Source organism: Penicillium riverlandense (genome assembly GCF_028828495.1).
Source record: "Penicillium riverlandense strain IBT 135883 chromosome Unknown utg000003l_segment0_segment0, whole genome shotgun sequence".
Classification (NCBI taxonomy): Eukaryota; Fungi; Ascomycota; class Eurotiomycetes; order Eurotiales; family Aspergillaceae; genus Penicillium; species Penicillium riverlandense.
Window position 1 is genome coordinate 5,505,703 of NW_026643196.1, and position 18,767 is coordinate 5,524,469.

Here is an 18,767-nt window from a genome sequence, read left to right on the forward strand (position 1 = left end):
AGTCAAGTTGCATGGTCCATCATCTTCTCCACACATTGACCGGTTGAAGACAGGGACTGTATCCCCCGCGTGGAGAACCGCCGGGGTACGGGGGACGGAAATGCGACGGAGAAATGACTTCCGCCTGTAGGAAGAGAGAGCTCGAGAGCTACACTCGCAGTCAAAAATTAGATTTAGTGAGAAATTATTGTGAACAAAATCATTAGAATCCCTTGTTGATTGACTAAGTACCACTATTAATGACATACATACACGTAGAGAAAGAAAACTTGACTCTTATCAACCCGGGAGCAAATGGAGATCAAGGGGTAAATGAAACACAAAGTCTATGATACGGAAGAAAGGAAGAGAGAAAAAGAAAAGACGGGACCGTCCCCTTTTTTTCAGCTCTCCCACGGGCATGCATGTCTCCAGATAGATGGCAGCATAGGCGATTTGTGTGTGGTATTATCGCAAAGGGGTCACGAGAGAGAGAAAAAAGGAAAAAAATAAAAGAGAGGGGCCTCGGTTCAGTATCGAGCCCGGAAAAGCGTGGCAAGATGGGGCACGAGTAATAATCTACTCGTCGTCCTCAACATCCACAGCGCGAGCGCCGAGGGTGTAGTGGGACTTGCCATCATCCAGCACCTCGTGCTCGATGGCCAGCTTGGACAGGTGGGCGATCATGTTCTCGATCTGGGTGTCGGCCTTGGAGCGGGTCTTGCGGCCAAGGTTGTCCAGAGCGGGGACGATGGTCAGGAGGTAGTACACCACAGCGATGATGATGGTCACACCAATGGAGTAGCCCCAGATGACAACGACAGTGACAATGTCGACATCGTTGTTGACCGAGAAGTTCGGGCCAGCAGGGTCCTTGGGGTGGGTCTGGTGCCAGTCGCCGGCGAGCCAGCCGAAGACACAGAAGAGGGTGGCCAGGACATCGACAACGAAGATGGCACCAACCAGCTGCCACGAGGGCCAGGTCTTGCCGCCACGGGTAACGAAGATGAGCCAGTTCTCAGTCAGGGCAATCTCGAGGAACAGGATGGCCTGGGGGGAACCGTAGTTCTGGATGATACCACCGTTCTCCAGGAAGAGCGAGGCGCGGATGATCCAGGTGGCGGCGGCGAGCAGGATACCCAGGACAATGGAGATGACCCAGATCTTGGGCAGCTGCCACTCGACGGGGCGGGCTTCGAAGTGAGCGTTGTCGTAGGCGACGGCGATGGTGGCAAGATCAGCGAAGAGGGCAATGAAGACAATCAGCTCGGAGCGGACGGTCTCGTCGATGATGATCATCGAGGTGACCAGGTAGATCTCGAGGTGCAGGCACAGGGCGATACGGTACTGGATGTAAGCCTTCATGCGCTGGAAGATCTGACGGGCCAGCTTGATGGCATCGACGATGGTAGACAGACCGGGGGCCAGGAAGACAATATCGGCAGCGGCCTGAGCGGCCTCGGTGGAGCCCTCGACGGCAATACCGCAGTCGGCCTTCTTCAGGGAGGGAGCGTCGTTGACACCGTCACCAGTCATGGCAGTCAAGTGGCCACGCTGCTGGAGCATCTCCACGACCTGGTACTTGTGCTCGGGGAAGACCTCGGCGAAACCATCGGCCTTCTCGACCAGGTCGTGCTGGGCGGAGCCAGCCAGACCACCGTGGATGAGGCGCTCAGAGTTGTAGACCTTGGTACCGAGGGCAAGCATCTTGCACGTCTCCTTGGCGATAGCGATGGCGTCACCAGTCAACATCTTGACGGACAGACCCAGGTGCTGGGCCTCAGCGATGGTGTGGGCGGTATCCTCACGAGGGGGGTCGAACATGGGGTACATGCCCAGCAGCTGCCACGGCTCACCCTCCTTCTGGACGGCAACACCGAGCGAACGGAAACCACGGCGAGCGAACTCGGTGGCCTTGTCACGGTAGTGCTTGGCCTCCTCCTCGGTGCATTCAGACAGGTTCAGGATCGCCTTGGGGGCACCCTTGGCGCAAGTGTAGCGGACACCGTCGCAGGTGCAGACAGTGGTGATACGCTTGGAGACGGGGTCGAAAGGAGTGTACTTCTCGGTAATCCAGTTACGCGAGAGAATTTCACGGGCCTTGGGGTAGCGGCGGAGAGTCAGGACGGTGACCTTGTCAATGGGGTCCAGGTTCTTGACGTTGTGGGACGAGGCAATGGCGGCGACGGCCATCATCCAGTTGACATCAACACCCTCGGCGCAGTAAGGCTCACGGATGGACAGCTGGTTGGCAGTCAGGGTACCGGTCTTGTCGGAGCACAGAATGTCGACACCAGCGAGGGACTCGATGGCGGTGAGCTTCTGGACAATAGCCTTCTGCTCAGCCAGGTAGGCGGCACCGACAGCCAGGGTGGTGGTGGTGACGACAGGCAGACCGACGGGGACACCGATGATCAGGAGAATCAGAGTGTAGTGGAGCAAGTTGTTGTCGCTGTCCTCAGGGGTGGCGATCTTCAGGTGACGGAAGAAACCACCAATCCAGGCGGCGAGAATCCAGAACATGACCAGAACGAGGAGCGAGGTACCGATGTTGTCCATGACAGCCTTGAAGTGACCCTGGTCCTTGGCGCCCTGGACCAGAGCGGCGGTCTTACCGACGAACGAGTGGCGGGCAGTGGCAGTGACAATACCGTAGGCCTTGCCACGCTTGCAACCAGTGGTGTAGTAGCAGGTATCAGCCATGTACTTGTCGACAGCGAGCGATTCACCGGTGATGGCAGACTGGTCAGCAGCAACGAGAGAGACACCCTGGTGGACCTCGCGGGCATCCTCGTCGTCATCCTCGGCCTTCTCCTTGAGGGTGTCGTCGTTGGCGTTGGCAAGGTACTCCTTGTAGGTCTCGTAGTTCTCGGGCTTGGAGTAGTCACAGATCAGACGGACATCAGCGGGGACAACCTGGCCTTCCTCAAGAATGACCTATATGGGCTGTCAGCAGGCGCCTCAATGGCAGAGAGTGAAGGGGCAAAAAACATACAATGTCACCAGGAACGAGTTCACGGGCCAGGATTTCCTCCTCCTGACCGTTACGGACAACGACAGCGCGCATGGCGATGTCACCCTTGAGCGAAGCCACCACGTCGGCAGCCTGCTTCTCCTGGTACCAACCGACCAGGGCGTTCAGCAACAAGATACCGCAAATAACACCCAAATCAATCCAGTCACGCAGACCAGCAGCGAGTAGAACAGCGAGTTCCATGACTGTGGGCAAGCAAAACGCGTTAGTATCACGCGTCAAAGGGTGGCGAATCGGGAATTGACCACGTACCATACAGAATGGGGCCTCGGAAGTAACCGATGAACTGGATGAAGATGTTGGTCTTCTCCGTCACCAGCTCGTTCCAGCCAGTGCGCTTGCGGCGAGGCTCGATGTCAGAGCTGCTCAGACCCTGGTTCAGCGGGGTCTCGAGCCACTCATCGGGGCAGACAAAGCCCTCATCAACACCGTCGCCCTTCTTGCCCCAGAACTTGTACCAGGGGCGCTTCTCTCCCCCAGCACCGCTCAGAGCACCAGCGCTCGAGGTGGACCCGCGACGGCCATCACGGGCAGTCGAGATGTAGCGGTTCAGAGCCGAGTACTCATCGAGGTTGCCGTCGTTAATGTCACCGGCCTCGCGGTGACGGTCGCCGTTTTCGACGTCGGGAGCATAGGAGATCCTCCGCTCCGCCATTGTTGCTGCTGCTTCGGCTCACAAAGCCTTCGGAACCCAACGATATGAGCAGATGCACGCCAACACCAGGATGGCAGGGATGGCACGAGACGGAATGGTCCTATGGGAAGGAAAAGGAAAGGAGAAAAAAGAGAGTAAAAATGGGTTTGGGGGAGGGAAGGACTACTTTATAATACGGGAAAGCGAGGGAACCGGGTGGGTGTGTGGATAAGGAACGAAGTGAGCAGTGAGGGAAAAAAAGGGAAAAATTTGGGACAGAAAGGTATTTCAGACAGGACGCGGTACCTGGACTCTAGCGGTGGTTGCTAGGGAAGACGAGGTACCTGGACCCATTTTTTGTTATTTTTTTCACTTTGGATTTTTCAGTGGAGACAACACCCGAATCAGGCATGGCGTCGAACCAACCCGACGTAATGCCCGTACACCGGCACTGACCTGCCGAGGGTCGCCTCCACGCTCGGCCTACTATGCGCGATTTTTGGTATCATTGGAGTCCTAGAGACTCGGGGTGGCAGGAGCAGAGGCTCACGAGAGACGCAGCCATCGTCCAGGACGCATTGGATCGTACGCTCACGATCTCGAGAAACCCCCCTTGCCATGTTTGCCAACGTGCGCGGGCCAGTCAACATCGCTCGTGCAGGAGAATGTTGCTATATTCAGCCAAATGCCCCGTACCGTGTATCCGATTTCAATGCCCCCCGTATTGGCCGTACCAGGTACATTCGTCGGAGGGAAAGGACCGTTTCGCTCGTTTAGTGATTTCACGACTCCCCGATCACTCCGATTGATAACCAGCAAATTTCATAGTTGACCCTCACGGTCGCTCATTACGCAAGGGGCACCGGAAACAGCCACCACGGGCACTGTTTGCGGTTCGGCGTAATCGCCACGCTCGTCGCCTCTGCCCACGCACCCAAACCCTCCTGCACTCTCGCCAACCATGGTCAAGATCGCCCTACCCTCGTGGGGAAAAGGGCAGAAAGCGTCATTTAATTTCGGGCGCTCTCACTGGCCCTGGGCGCCGGCCTACTGTGAGCCCGGGCGAAGGTCGGTCGAATCACCAGGCGTAGGCGCGCCCCTGATGATTTCATCGCCTTGTCGATCGGACCGCCATCGTGCGAAATGCACGGATCTCCCAGACACCCACGCGTGCAGGCATAGCCATCACCAACAGGACAGAGCTGCAGACCACTACGCCAGAACGAGTATCGCGGGAAGCTGAGCTATAAGAATGAGGGAGGGGGCCATGAACGCAGGGCAGATCACTGGGAAAGAGCTCTACGGGGATGCTTCCCGGTCCCGGGACGGACGTAGTTACGAGTGTAGTAGTCCCTATACGACGCCAGATCCCATCCAGCTCCCTGCCGCATCGGGACAACTGCCATTGCAACCCCAGGTTTTTGTCGTCGACATGATAACTTCATGATCATTCGGTCTACCCAACTAGGCTGGACCGGCGCACATCGCGGCTGCAAGGCCGTTTGCAATTGGAATTGCGATTGCTCCAATGGCACGAGGATCGCAATCACCGCAGAAAAGGCTATCGCGTGTCGTCATTGGTGTTATGGCCCCATCGCCCGTCGTCACCCTGAATTTTGCTAGAGCGAACTACACGACTAAGTCGGTTTCCCGAAGCAGTTTGGCACAAGGCTGGCCCTGCTTCCTGCGAGAGAGGAGGGGCCCCCAACACTGCTCGCTGGGCGAGGCCTGCCCGTCCTGCGATCCCCGTGCGCGCGTCGCAATTGACTTTAGCGCTCCGGGGGATTCTCGCCGTTTTGATCCCGCGTCAGCCAAGGCCCCAGTTTGAAGCTGCCCAGGGTGTCAGGGTAGTAGGAAGAATCCGGGCAAAACTATGAATTGTAATAACCTCGCAGGATCGCGGTGGTTGCTTTTCTTGTTGCTGGGGGCTGGAAATAAAATCCGATGTGCAACGTCGTCGTCGCTAACTATGAAAAATGAAAAAGGGGGCCACAGGGGATCGAGTGGAGAGCTCTGTTGCAGGGACAGACGAAACAGCGACAAAACCCAATGCGACACACTCCCCACGCGACGAGCCGTGGGACTGCCAGTGAAAATGTATGTAACAGTAATTAGACAACTTCAGGTAGATTGTGGTGATGTTCTGGAAGAAACTGCCCTTCTTGTCTCTCCGCGGAGACGGACAATCGAGAAAATACGTCGCACCGAGCTTTTAACCGCTTGGATCGGAGCTTCCCGTCTCACTGTCCTAGTTACTAGCTACGACGAGTACGACAAGAATGTCGCACGCTCACGTGGATCACCAGCGCCGCTGATGTCGATGGGCCGGGGAGGTGTCCGGGGAAACAATGGGATCAAAGCACGGGTCACTTTTTTTTTTCTTGCATGATGCACCAACGATCCCTGGGCTGTCTGTCGCTGGCTCCGAGGGTGTGCCACCCCGTCAGCGGTGAAGCAGAAGAAGAAGATCCAACGCCACTGTCGTGCTGAAAGAAAAAATCTTGTCTGTCTACAACTCCGAGCGCGCCGACAATAATACAGACAATCCAAAAGATGGGTGCCCCAATACATCGTCGTTGTTATTTACATACATAACCAGCACTCACCGGCACCCGATCCGCCGCTGACACGGGAATAATCAGGAAATCGAAATTTTCCCGCGGTGGGCCCAACTCGCAGAGTGCGTCGCCCCAACCCGAATCCGGGTGGTTCTCGACGCCTTCTAGAAGCCTTCCCTTCCGCGTCCACACCCATGGAAAGTGTCGCGCCTAATTGGTAAAAAAATCTTCTCGCCCGGTACGGTAGGCTCTCGGTCGGTCTCTCGGCCTTTTCATTCTTTGGGAGTCCTGCCCTTCCACCGCCCGGAAAATCGGCACTTGATAACTTCTAAAACCGATAAGAGTGAAACTATCGCGTCATGGCGTTTTCTTATCGTGTCGTTTTCGTTTCGCGCGCGGTGAGACTAAACTTGAAAAGCTAGGCCCGAACTGCCCATTTCGGTTAGGGCTGGACGGCATCCACCAATAATGCCCCATCAATTGGGTTCAAGGCAGAGTGTGTGTGCCGCCCTACGCGGGCAATTTAGGAAGAATTTACCGCTGGAGCAGCATTCCTCCCATCCATACCTCACATTTTTATACACGGCATAGTTATGATGCATGCCCAGGAAATATTATCCACTGCATCCCACGGCCATTCTCTCCGCTGGCATTGTTGGTCGACTTGGCAGAGCCGCCGTGTGCCTTACAGTAGTTTGTGGGATGGGGAAACCCCAATTTAATTCCACCACTCGTCTGAATCAATCACTCACCGGTGTGGACCGCACGAAGAAACCATCGGTCTCCACCGGGGGCCGATCGCCCGCCTGCCAAATCGCTGCTTGATGGTTGTCCGCCCCGATGTCCGGCGTGCGCCGTCCTTTTTACCCGGAGCTTGGGCGTAGATCGTGAGGCATTTTTTGCCCCTAGGTTTTTCCTTGCAGACGCCATCGTATCAATCAATCGATTGAATAACAAAAAACGGTCACCGCTCAGCTCAATCTCCTCCCGCGTTGCCCCGCGGGCCTGATACAGAAAGTCGTGCCGTACTTGCTACCAAAAAAATAGTGCACGAGGGACGGTGGATGGGATAATTCTATGCAGGCGCCCGAACCCTAACGCCCGGTTCGCCAAGGAGTCCCGGCTCTATTCTTAAAACTCATTCCCCAGGATCGGATTTGTAGTTACGTACATGCTCTGGAGAATTGCCCATGGAGAAAATGGAAAGAGTCGGGCCAAAAAAAAGCTCACCGCATGTCCGACGGAAGTTTAGCTGCGCACTCGCGCAAGAAATTCGTCCGTGTCCGAGCTGTCCGAACTTCCCGCCTGCAAGGGAAGTAAGCAATGGACACAAAAAAAATAACGCTTGCAGTGTTGTGCGCCTATCCTCAGGAACTACGTGTTAGTTATCTCATCCCGCTTTAACCGTGAGTGCCGCCAGCCGAAGAAGGTTTCAAACGAGCCAATCTTATTCAAGGTTATTTGTGTACAACTATCGTAAAAAAAAATTATGTGCCCGGCACCCTAAACCTTGAAACGGTAAGAAACAAAAAAAAAAATTGTCGTCATCGCCATCCCACAAAAACCTAGAATCCAGACTGTTGCAGTATGGGGCGTCAATACCGCATTTCTCGTCATCGCCCAATTCGACAGACGATCATCTCCGGCACGGCCGAGAGCTATTCTATGTATTCGGCAAGCCTTGTCGGGCTTGTCGCCCCGCGCACGAACACATCTCTTGCGTGCCCGTAAAAAAAAGGTCTTCTTTCGGGCGGAAGGTGTCGGCCGGGCACAAACCGCGGCGATATCTCCGACACGTACGGCAAGTTCGGCACCATGCGCCAGAGTGGAAGGGTTCAGTCGCGTGGCATGTTTTGGAACCATGGTTTCTCTTGTGTGGACACTCTATGTGCAGTATGTGCTCGCAGGTCTCAGACTTCAATGGAAAAAAAAATCATAGTGCGTTTCCTATAGGCGACAAGGATTGCCGACGTCATAGTACTCGCCTTAGTTTCTATACCACCGCAGCGCTAGAATACTGTGTATACAGCTGAAATGTAGATGAGTGTAGTTTCATGAGGCTCAATGGACTCTATAATATGTTCATCATTCTCTTGGCTGCATCGAACCCCTGTGTCGATCTCGCCACAGGCTGATGTACACAGATGTCGGTCCTATGAACACGCATCTACAATACTCACAATAAACATGATCGAGTTTCTACCAATGACTGTTTAGACATTGGCCTTGCCTACTTCTTGGCATCGCCCACCCCCGTCCTGTAGGACCGTGTCTAGTGAACGCACAGGCATGGCCCGGGCCGTTAGGAAAGAAAGGACAGTGACACGAGATAAAATACAAGATCTCAAGAAAGAATAGTCTTACATAGTTCTTACTTACAAGTAGGTACTGCGATGTATACCGCTAAGGATGATAGTGCAAGGCCCCCCTGTTTGGAGCCAGACACGTCCATCAACCCCGACGCGTGCCTCGTTCGCGAACGGTAAACAAAACCGCAACGATCGACAGGAGACAAGCAAGAAAAACGGACCCCCAAATAATTGCAATCCCAAATCCTCCAATTGCCCACCTCCCCACGCGCCGTGCTCGCAACGGGTAAGGATCGAGCTGAGACAGGGTGCATGGGCCTGATTATTTTTGGGTCCATCCACCCCTACGTAGAGAATTGCCTGGTGCGGATATTAGACTATTTGCCGCAGGCAGGTATGCCGAGACCGATAGCTGCACCTGGGCAGTGCCGATCCTTGCATATTTCTGATTATTGTTTGTCCGTCTGTCTGTAAACGGGTAGGGGTTATTGGTTGGTGGCTTTGTTCGATGACATCTGTACAATTTGTCATTTGAGTTCGGGCTGGAGTCAGATGTCAGTTGTCCGTTTCTTGATTTCTTGTGTTCCGGGAGATTATCCCTGATGTCGGCTGTTGCTATTGTTGGAGTTGTCACCGACAGTTCCTGCGCTCAGAGACTCCATATAAACAAACACCCCATAGCTATGCCCGGACTAACACCGACTTCTCGGTTTCGCCCCGTACAGAACCGTATGCAATCTTCCTTGGCTGTCTCTCCAGAATCAAATCTGCCAAGCTAAACAGGGATACGCAATTATAGTTCATGGAAATTTTGACGATCTCCATGCGACCTGCTAGCTAACTATTGCCAGTGCCCAGCTCTATAGTGGCGAACTCAGAGCTCGCTGCATGATCGACCTCTAGAACAGCCGAGGAATGACCCACTGGGCTTCGGGCGTTAACTTAGTATGCACCCGTCTTGCCCGGTATGGATGATGTGTTCAAAAACCGTTCGCCTGGGTGCAGTGCCCTTCTCCAGTGGAGACTGCTCCATATGGAGAAATCCTTTCAAGTACTGGAAGTGGAGACGGGCTATGGAATTGATGCCTTCAGAGGAGCTAGACCTCAGAACCAATATCTAAGATCGTAACCAGCATTACCGGGGATCCCTTCGGGCAAATCAGAGAGTCCTTGGCGCAAATCCAATAGTTTCTGGGGCAAACCGCAGCAGACGCACTGTAGGTTGCTGTGCTAGACTCCAGAGCCCAAAACCAAGAACAAAACCAAAAGTCTAAACACCCCTTGATCATCTGAGATGGTCCACTTCACTTCCGCCGTTGCTTCTAAACTGCCAAGATGCCCCATGCATCCCTCTCGCCCGCATTATCGTCTTGGCGGAAGTACAAGAAGTCGTGTACGTCAGGCGCGCCCCCTTTTGTCGGACCGGACAACCATGGGGGCCACTGCAAGTATGCGGCAGACGATCGTGATCGTCGTGAAAGCAGCGGCGGGCGGAGAGGAAAGGAGTGGAGAGCAAGGGTGTTTGTTTATTTGATTTTCCTTCTTGGCGGAAGCTGGACGGGAGATAGGGGTCTTGGCTGTGATGTTGCAGGTGTAGGAAGGAATGGTTGGTAACACGGTATGTTTGCCGGTGCTTCGTTACGGTGGTGGACGTGGGCATAGCGATGTTTCTGGAAGGGTATGCCCGGTTTATTAGTAGTGGCAGTGGCATATAGAGCACGAACTATACTGCGTGAAGGATTGAATTCGGACTTTAGTCCTGGTAAGTGGTGGATATATATATCGAACAATGCCAGTAGTTTTCTCTGGATGGTTGACGGGTTTACGTGTCAGGGAGAGGACACTAGATATATATTTGCAATCCGCCCATTGCTCGTCCATACTTACGAAGAACAGCAGAGAAAAAGCACGAGGAAAGCGTTTATTAAGACTTTTACTATGCTGCTTTTTTAGTTCTCAGACCTGATCCTAACAAATATTTTCAACTTTAGGTCGCGGAAGAACGAGAGTGGCTGGAGAAAGATAGACTAAATTTCAAGGTACTTGCCAAATGAGGAGAGGTGGATTTTATCAAGTTGCTTAATGTCAGAACTGCGGCCTGGCAGTGCGCGATACTACTATATAATGATCCAGACATGACGAAGTTGGAGAACTTCGCCGTTGGTCCAGTCGGGGACCGCACTCTGGCTGGCATTCCTCCCACTTAAAAACAGCGTGAATCTAAGTAACTGCATACTGAACACTAGACTCTTCAAAAAAGTTGTTAATAAAATGTTTCATTGGTACATTCTAGAAAAATAATTGAAAGTTATACACCAAATTCGTTAGAAGACTTCGTTGAATAGTCTAGCAGCCTGGCAAACATTGATCGACGTTTAAAACGAACTCGATTTCTGAAATCGAGCTATCGCTGAAGGGTCAAGACGGTCAACGCTATGAAACAGTGTGCCGACGCTATGCGAGTTCAAAACACTCGGAGGAGTAGAGTTGTACTTTTACTGCGTTGGAATGTCAGGTCTCTCACCACCGGACGCAGGAGCCTCATGGTTCAACATCGGAACGGAGCTAGAGGACGGCGAGACAGTAGAGCGTGTCGATGTCGGCTTGTCTCCACCACCGCCATGAGGGCCGCGGCCGGAGCCACCGTGAGGACCTCCACCAGGGCCATCACCGTGACCATCGTGGGAGCCACCATGAGGACCATCACCAGGGCCATCACCGTGACCATCGTGGGAGCCACCATGAGGACCATCACCAGGGCCATCACCGTGACCATCATGGGAGCCACCATGAGGACCATCATCAGAAACATCACCTTGCTCATCTCTGGAACCACCATGACGACCGGGGCGGTCTTGATTAGAAGTTTCAGTAGGCTTGGTCCAAGGCGTAGCCGTAAACGTAACCGTAACGCCATTAATAGTAGCCGGGGTGTTACCCCGGCTCTGTGGTTCCACTTGCCCTTTCTCTTCGTCCCCTTCCTTCTCTCCCGGTTTCTTCTCAATCCAAATCTGGCTTGCGGTGGGTGTGCTGGGGTGGGTAGATGGGAGGCCACTGGAACCCCACGATGAGGGCAGACGGGTGGAGGAAGGAGCGAAATTTTCGAGCACGACAGCTTCGACCTTTTTCAATTCTTCCTCCTTCAGATTAGGCCAGTGCTTGTTGATGAAGCTGCCGACCTTGCTAGCGACTCGGTCGACAAAGCTGCTGGCTTCGACGCCTATGGCGTCTCCAGGGCGAGATGGAGACCAACCTGGAGCGTGAGTTGCACCAGCATGACCGGCAACGTTATTGGCAGCAGCACCTGCAGCAGCATTCGGAATACCAACGGAGGTGGGTTGTGGTGGCGAGCCCCAGTTCGGGCCTCTCATGAAGCCGGGTGACTCCTCAGGGCCGCCAGGTCTGATATCGCCAGTGCGATCACCAGTGCCTGGTTGGGCGGGCAGGGCCATCGCAGAGCCCAAAATCCCGACGGCAGCGATGCCGGCGTACCTCATTGTGAGAAGGATAAGGAAGAATGAGTAATGATAAAAAGGCTTTTGGAGAATCGAGGTACAAGACTTTTACTGGTGTAAATACTGTGTTGCTGTGTTCAGGCCTACCAGAGGAAATTGAACACGACACATAAGAAGAAAATGGATTATTGCTGGATGAAACCCAGGCCAACCCGTGCAGGCGGGCGGGCGTATTTACATTTATAGACGTGGCTGCGAGATCCCTCGACTCCTTCCAACCGTGAAGGATTTTGAAAACTATTACGGAGTACTCCGTAGAGGGTATGACTTCGAAAACACTCGGCCCCAGATCAGCGTCAATCTGCGCCAAGGGGCGGACGCTTAACCCAGATAGTTTGAACTGTTCCTGAATGTAGAACATCGGGTCAGCACAATAATCCTTCAAACGAAATTCTCTCAGGAAAATCTCAGGGGAGCACAATGGACAGGATACAGAGGGCAGAACCAGGATAGAAATCCGCGTATACGTCGTACATGATATTGACACGACGAAAGTATGCCCCCAGCTGATCGGAAATTGGTCGCTTGAGCGCCTGACTTTTGCCATAAGCCTAGAAGAGAGGCGATGTTCGTCAAGGTGATCAAAGCTTGATTACCAACACGTAGTCATGCTGGGCATCCTGTTTGCTACAGGAAGAGACTGAAACCGCTGGCCCCTGGCCCTTGTTATCTTCGCCCCATCAATATTGGGGCTGGTATCAGTCGAAGGTACCAGAACACGCTAAGACCCACTCTCGTTGTAGGTGGACTTCCCTTATGGATGGTGGTCCTAGTAGTTACTTAGTTGCCACCCAACTCGAGTTGGCGCCAGAGTGACCCTACCAGGCTACACTGAAATAAAAACAAGACGGTTTCTGTTAGGAACAACAGTTCGAGAATAGAGCGCTGACTCGAGTAGAAAACTTCTCTCAGATATCTATTTTCTTCTCATCTGTTCTCCACTGGCTTGCAAGCTAATAGACGGGGGAGCCATCAAGAGTAATGAGGTCATTCACCTCCAGGTTTTGCAGTGCTGTGGAGATATTGACTTAGGTTCTAGGAAATTCCACTCTATCCACCGACTTGGACCCAATTTGACCAAAGACATAGAAGTTGAAGGAGAGGACAGGGGTCGTGGGGCGGTCCAGAAGCATTTATTGTAATCAACCAGGTTACATCCTTCTCTAAAGGATGCAGGATTGGAATCCCAAACACGCCGACGAGGTACCATTGTTTCTAGGGTACTAATTCAAGCTTTTACCTATTGTAGTTGATTATAGAAGGCCCCGTCGGACCAATGCAGTGACCAACCAGCACGAACTCTTGAGACCATGCATGATACACGGGAACAAGTCATTTCACACTGGTTCATCTCCTCAGCAGTGACTAATGTTTGAGCAGACCATGCCTTTCCTTAATCGCAAACGGCGCTGGCGATAATACTCTGAGCTAGGCACTTACTCCTTCGCCTTCTTTGTAGAAGCGGAGTGGTCTACGATAGTCGTAGCTTTACAAGGCAATTGGCCGCAGAAACTGAGAAGAAGAGGAGGGCAAAGCGGAATTAGATAGGATAAAACACAGTCACAATAGTCACCTGGAAATATTCTAGGGCAGAAATTCTGTAATGAGTGCAGTAATATCGATTTCCAAGTCACTGCTTTCTACATCTATGCCGGATTGGCCTAAGAGGCAAAATCTAGTGACCCGCTTCAATACTTGCCAAGTCCACAATAATGACACCAAACTCATGTGCCTGCAGCAAGGGAGCTGATTTGGGGATCAAATGACCAAGATAGTGAAACAGCCCACCGCAATAATGCAAGCAGAGATCCGATTATGGAGGCATGTATCCCTTGACGAGGTGGCCGGGTTGCCAACAGCAACCCAAGGAATGCTGTATCGAGATTCAACAGCAATCAATACCCACGTGGATACTATCCGATCATAGATCTAGATTAGAAGCCAATCTTAATGCCCACCGTACACGGCACCAAACTCCCCGGCATCGCCTTTTCAATGGCAAACTTGGACCGCCAGCCAGAGCAGTGGCCCGGCATTAGCACGGCGGGATCAAGACGCTTCAGGTCTGCTACCGTGCTCTGGATCTGGGGCTGGTCGCTCATTGCCAGATGGAAGCCACCTACGACGGCGTGAAGAAGTGTTGGTTTTTCGGCAGTGTCCAGTGCGTGTCTGGCTGTATTGACCACCCCGGCATGGCTGCAGCCCGTGAATACGACGAGCCCTTTCCCTGAAGAAGAAGATGGTCAGCATCTCCTGCTGAGAGATGTGGACACCCACTCACCTTTGAGGTTGCACATGAGGAAACGTTCGTCGGCAATGATCTCATCTGAGAACCATTCCTTGTCTTCGGGATCGAAACGCATCCCGCCCTTCAGACCCGTTTCATACGCCGTCACACGCGGGATTTCTCCAGAGATGAGGAAGAAGTCATCCAGAACCGTGTGAGAGTCGCTGCGTTTGTGGACCACCGCTCCAGCGGCCTGCATCTCGTCAAAGGTTGGGTCTGCTTCTAAAGAGATGACATTGTCTGGCAGGGCAGGTATAGCAAGCCCGCGGTACTCTGGTCGAGCTGGATGGACGTCAACGACTAGGTTATCAGACTGTCCCTTGGCTTCCTTTGCCTCCTTAATCATGCGGATAGCTCGTAGGAGGCCGCCTATGGATTCATCAGAATGGTCCGTAAACAGGACAAAGGGACCGAACCGGAGTGATCTCGATGCCAGTGCGATAGCTGGATGAGTTCTATGGAAGACAGATCCGGACGCAGGCGTTTGACGTTTCTCTCCCATGCGTCTTCTTCTGGTCCGACATCGAAGAGAACCGAGTGCTTCTTGTCACCTTTGGTGGCCGTCTAAACAACGGTCAAATTCAAGGGTGCTTTAATATAGAAGATGAGATGATCTACTGACCACCAAAATCGACAGCCCATGGGCTGCACAGCAGATATCGCCCATCCTCAACTCCTTGATGGCGTTGCCGCGGTCGGTTAAGTTATGCATCGATCCCATGGCGACGGTTCCCATGTGGCCGCCGACCGTGACGGTATCTGGAGCCGCTGGAGATAAGGGGTCCAGTTCATTGTCTATGATGACGGTGGCCTCGAGGGCGTCCACTTCGGTGAGTGACATGGTTGCTGACGGGAGGAGATATTTGACCCCGCAGGTGACGTGAGACATACTCCATTCCATAGAATGATGACTGTCAAATTTAGACTGAATTATGATGCATATCGGAAGTCAATCCCCCCAATCTCTCTACTAGCTTCATCAACTCATACGCACTATCCTAGGTGGCTAGATTTATCGGACTGTTGTACATTCATTTGTGGACGAATAATGTGTCTATGGACAACCATAAGAAATGCTACAATTATTGCACTTCGAATGATGTCGATCATCACCCATTAGTCTTCCATACTCCAGCATCAAATCGCCAAAAGAAGAGCTTGGCGTCTTGCTCGCGAAGAATCTTACGCGACCACTCTCGACTATTTCCCGCAACCGTCTTGCCAAGGGCGCGTCCTTCATCCTCTTGAGTCAGGTATCGCACGGTTTCGGGGAAGTCCAGAAGATCCATGCTCATGGGAAAGTAATGTAGCCAAGGAATCAACCAGTCGTCACTAGACGAGACCTGTAGTAGGGGAAATCTTGAAATGTAAAATATCGCCTTTACTGCATCTCATCCTCTACACTCGAATAATCCCTTGTTTAAATAGGTCGTTCGGAAATTGCCGTCAAATCTATAATTATGCCTCCAGATCGGAAGCCAACCATTCCGATCTCCGCTTCCCCCTCGATTTCCATCTTTTTCCTCTCCACATTCCAAACTAATTCACTCACCACTGCCCACCATGCGCATCCTCACCACCCTCCTTGCCCTCCTCTACCTCCTCCTTCCGGTCTCTGCAGTCGCCTGGACATGTCTCCGAGTTGTCAGCAAGCTGGCCGGCCGCCCTGGCGACCTGTACAACAAGTTCCAGACCGAGATTTGCGAGCGCGGGTGCCAGCCGACCGTGCCGCACTGGGACCTATGGACACGCAATAACTCGTTCGTGCCTGCAGTGCGCGCCCTAATGAGTCGCATGAATGTACCACACCAGGAAGAAGCCCTGCTGAAGATGGGCGACGACGTTGCGGTTATCATCAAGGATCGGTGCGGACCCGAGCTACATGGACGCCACATCTGCTCCGACCCGGACACCCTGGCGGACTTTGGCAACTGCTTCAAGAGCAACTTTGTCAAGGCAGCGATCAAACACCTTCCGATCCTTTTGCCCATGGCCTCCGAGGAGGCGTGCAAGCAACAGTACAGCTATCTCGAAGGCGACGACCTGTGGGAGCGCATCATCCCCAACAACATGCGCGACTACGCCAGCGTATGCGACCAGTTGGAGAAACCGGAGGCGGAGAGCCACGATGAATTGTGAGATACCATGTATATATAGAATTCAGTACATATATGTTACTGTGTAAATATAATTTGTACGATTATAAACAGTAAGGTTCAACGGCCATTATTCCGTCAGCCTGCCGATCGGAAACGTCACTTTCCCTCTTCACCTCCTGCGATGGCGTCGTTGCACTGCCTACGGCCTCGCCCTCCCTCTCTCCTGCCTCGCATTTCGATCGGACATTCACCCCTTCGCCATGTTCACCCCGGCCGGTTCCAGCCCTTCGTTCCGCCATCCCCAAGCTCCCTAGGCAAACCCACCGCGGCCAAGTCCTACACCCGCACCCGCAAATGGCTGCGGCGATTGGTGTACGCATCACTCGCGACAGGCGTTGTTTGGGGGATTGACACCCAGTTCTATGCCTCGTCGCTGACGCGCACAACCCGCACCTTCTCCTTGGGTCTGCTGGTCGCGCTGGACTACAAGATCAACTTCCGCCCACATCCTCCGCTGGCCAGCTCCATCGCCGCCGTGCATCAGCGTAACGCCGAGCGCCTCTCGGATCTGCTGCGCCATAATGGGGGGTTATACCTGAAGATGGGCCAGGCGATCGCGATGCAGTCCGCCATCCTGCCGCCGGAGTTCCAGCAGATGTTCTCGCGCATGTTCGACGACGCCCCGCAGAACGATTGGAAGGAGGTGGAGAAGGTCATTCGCGAGGACTTTGGGAAATCACCCGAGGAAGCCTTTGGGGTTTCCTTCACCGGTGAACCTGGTAAGGGTGTCATGGAACGCAGGGCCCGCGCCAGCGCCAGTGTCGCCCAGGTGCATTGGGCTCGCTTGCAGGATGGTCGAGAGGTGGCCATTAAAATCCAGAAGCGGGAGATTGCCCAGCAGCTGGCATGGGATCTGTGGGCTTTCAAGTGAGTTAGAACAAGTTGGAGTGACAAACAACCACATACTAAATAGAGGAATTCTAGAGTCGTGACCTGGATCTACAGCAAAGTTTTCGATATTCCCTTCTACAGCCTGGTACCATACATCAGCGAGCGTCTCTCGCTGGAGACGGATTTTCTGAATGAAGCCGACAATTCAGAGACCATGGCCCGGCTGGTTGCTGGCGAATCGCGCCTGCGGGATCGGGTATACATCCCGCGGGTGTACCGCGAGCTGAGCTCGAGGCGCGTCATGACCGCAGAATGGGTGGAGGGCGTACGGCTTTGGGACAAGGATGCCATCACTCGATCCTGGCGCGGCGGCTGGCGCCAGGGAAGCCCGGGATGTCAAGGGACGCCGCTGGACGCACCCAACAGCAATGACACAGCGGTGACAGAACGAAACCAGCAGGCTGCACTGCTTAAACCAGAGCGGGATCACTGGAAAGGATACAATAAGAGAGGCGGCCTGGGATTGTCGCTGAAGGAGGTGATGACGACCATGGTGGATTTGTTCTCCGCACAGATGTTCCTATGGGGATGGGTGCATTGCGACCCGCACCCGGGCAACATCTTTATTCGGCGCAAGCCGTCTGGCCAGCCGGAGCTCGTCCTGATCGACCATGGGCTGTACATTCACATGGAGCCGGACTTTCGGCACCAGTATGCGCGGTTCTGGAAGGCGCTGCTGACATTCGACAATAACACGATCGGCGAGATCGTGAAAGGCTGGGGCGTTAACAACCCCGATATTTTTGCTTCTGCAACCCTGATGCGCCCGTACCGTGGCGGCGACCTATCAACACACCGCGGCCTCGAAGGCCTGAGCAAATCCGAGCGCAACGAGCGCCACTATGAGATGCAGCAGGCCGCACGCAAGGCCATCCGCGAGATTCTCGGCGATGAAACCAAGTGGCCGCGCGAACTGATCTTCATCGGCCGCAACCTGCGCATCGTCCAGGCGAACAACCAGTTTCTGGGCTCGCCGGTCAACCGCGTCAAGATCACCGGGATGTGGGCCTCGCGGGCGCTGGTGGAATCGCCTGATCTGCCTCTGAACGAGAAGATCCGCAATCTCGGTCGTCATATCGTCTTCCGCCTTGTGCTATTCACCACTGACATCTTCTTCTGGTTTACCAAGATTCGCCAGTTTTTGAGACTGGGCGGTGGTATGGAGGACGATATCGAGGCTCAGATGCAGAATATGGCCAAGGATTTAGGGGTTGAGCTGAACCAGAATGTGTTTGAGGGATAGACTTGCTTTCTCTTCTCTCATTTCTTGCCAACTCCCCTCGATCTACAGAGTTCCTAGCTTGTTCTCTGCCTGCTGCCTACTGGTCTGCAGCATCCTTTGGTATCTTGTATAGTGAGGAGCGGAAATTGTATTGCTAGACTATTATATCTAGACCATAG

The 18,767-nt window shown here is 53.5% G+C and overlaps 5 protein-coding genes across 5 annotated transcripts; 1 reads left to right on the forward strand and 4 right to left on the reverse strand.

The window, feature by feature from the left end:
- Positions 1-558: 558 nt before the first annotated feature.
- N7474_005880 (plasma-membrane proton-efflux P-type ATPase) lies at positions 559-3,668 on the reverse strand (the record flags this gene model as incomplete). Its single annotated transcript, XM_057197295.1, has 3 exons — positions 559-2,916; positions 2,975-3,198; positions 3,266-3,668. 3 exons carry the CDS (start codon positions 3,666-3,668, stop codon positions 559-561), a joined length of 2,985 nt encoding a protein of 994 aa, XP_057054691.1.
- A 7,341-nt stretch (positions 3,669-11,009) lies between these two features.
- Positions 11,010-12,011, reverse strand: N7474_005881 (uncharacterized protein; the record flags this gene model as incomplete). The annotated part of the gene is made up of 1 exon (XM_057197296.1): positions 11,010-12,011. The coding sequence occupies one exon, from the start codon at positions 12,009-12,011 to the stop codon at positions 11,010-11,012; it is 1,002 nt and encodes a 333-aa protein (XP_057054692.1).
- A 1,952-nt stretch (positions 12,012-13,963) lies between these two features.
- On the reverse strand, positions 13,964-15,157 carry N7474_005882 (MBL fold metallo-hydrolase; the record flags this gene model as incomplete). Its single annotated transcript, XM_057197297.1, has 4 exons — positions 13,964-14,256; positions 14,311-14,685; positions 14,733-14,880; positions 14,939-15,157. 4 exons carry the CDS (start codon positions 15,155-15,157, stop codon positions 13,964-13,966), a joined length of 1,035 nt encoding a protein of 344 aa, XP_057054693.1.
- Positions 15,158-15,425: 268 nt separating this feature from the next.
- N7474_005883 (uncharacterized protein) lies at positions 15,426-15,605 on the reverse strand (the record flags this gene model as incomplete). The annotated part of the gene is made up of 1 exon (XM_057197298.1): positions 15,426-15,605. The coding sequence occupies one exon, from the start codon at positions 15,603-15,605 to the stop codon at positions 15,426-15,428; it is 180 nt and encodes a 59-aa protein (XP_057054694.1).
- Positions 15,606-15,879: 274 nt separating this feature from the next.
- On the forward strand, positions 15,880-18,609 carry N7474_005884 (ABC1 kinase family protein; the record flags this gene model as incomplete). Its single annotated transcript, XM_057197299.1, has 3 exons — positions 15,880-16,451; positions 16,527-17,342; positions 17,400-18,609. 3 exons carry the CDS (start codon positions 15,880-15,882, stop codon positions 18,607-18,609), a joined length of 2,598 nt encoding a protein of 865 aa, XP_057054695.1.
- Between the last annotated feature and the right edge of the window lie 158 nt (positions 18,610-18,767).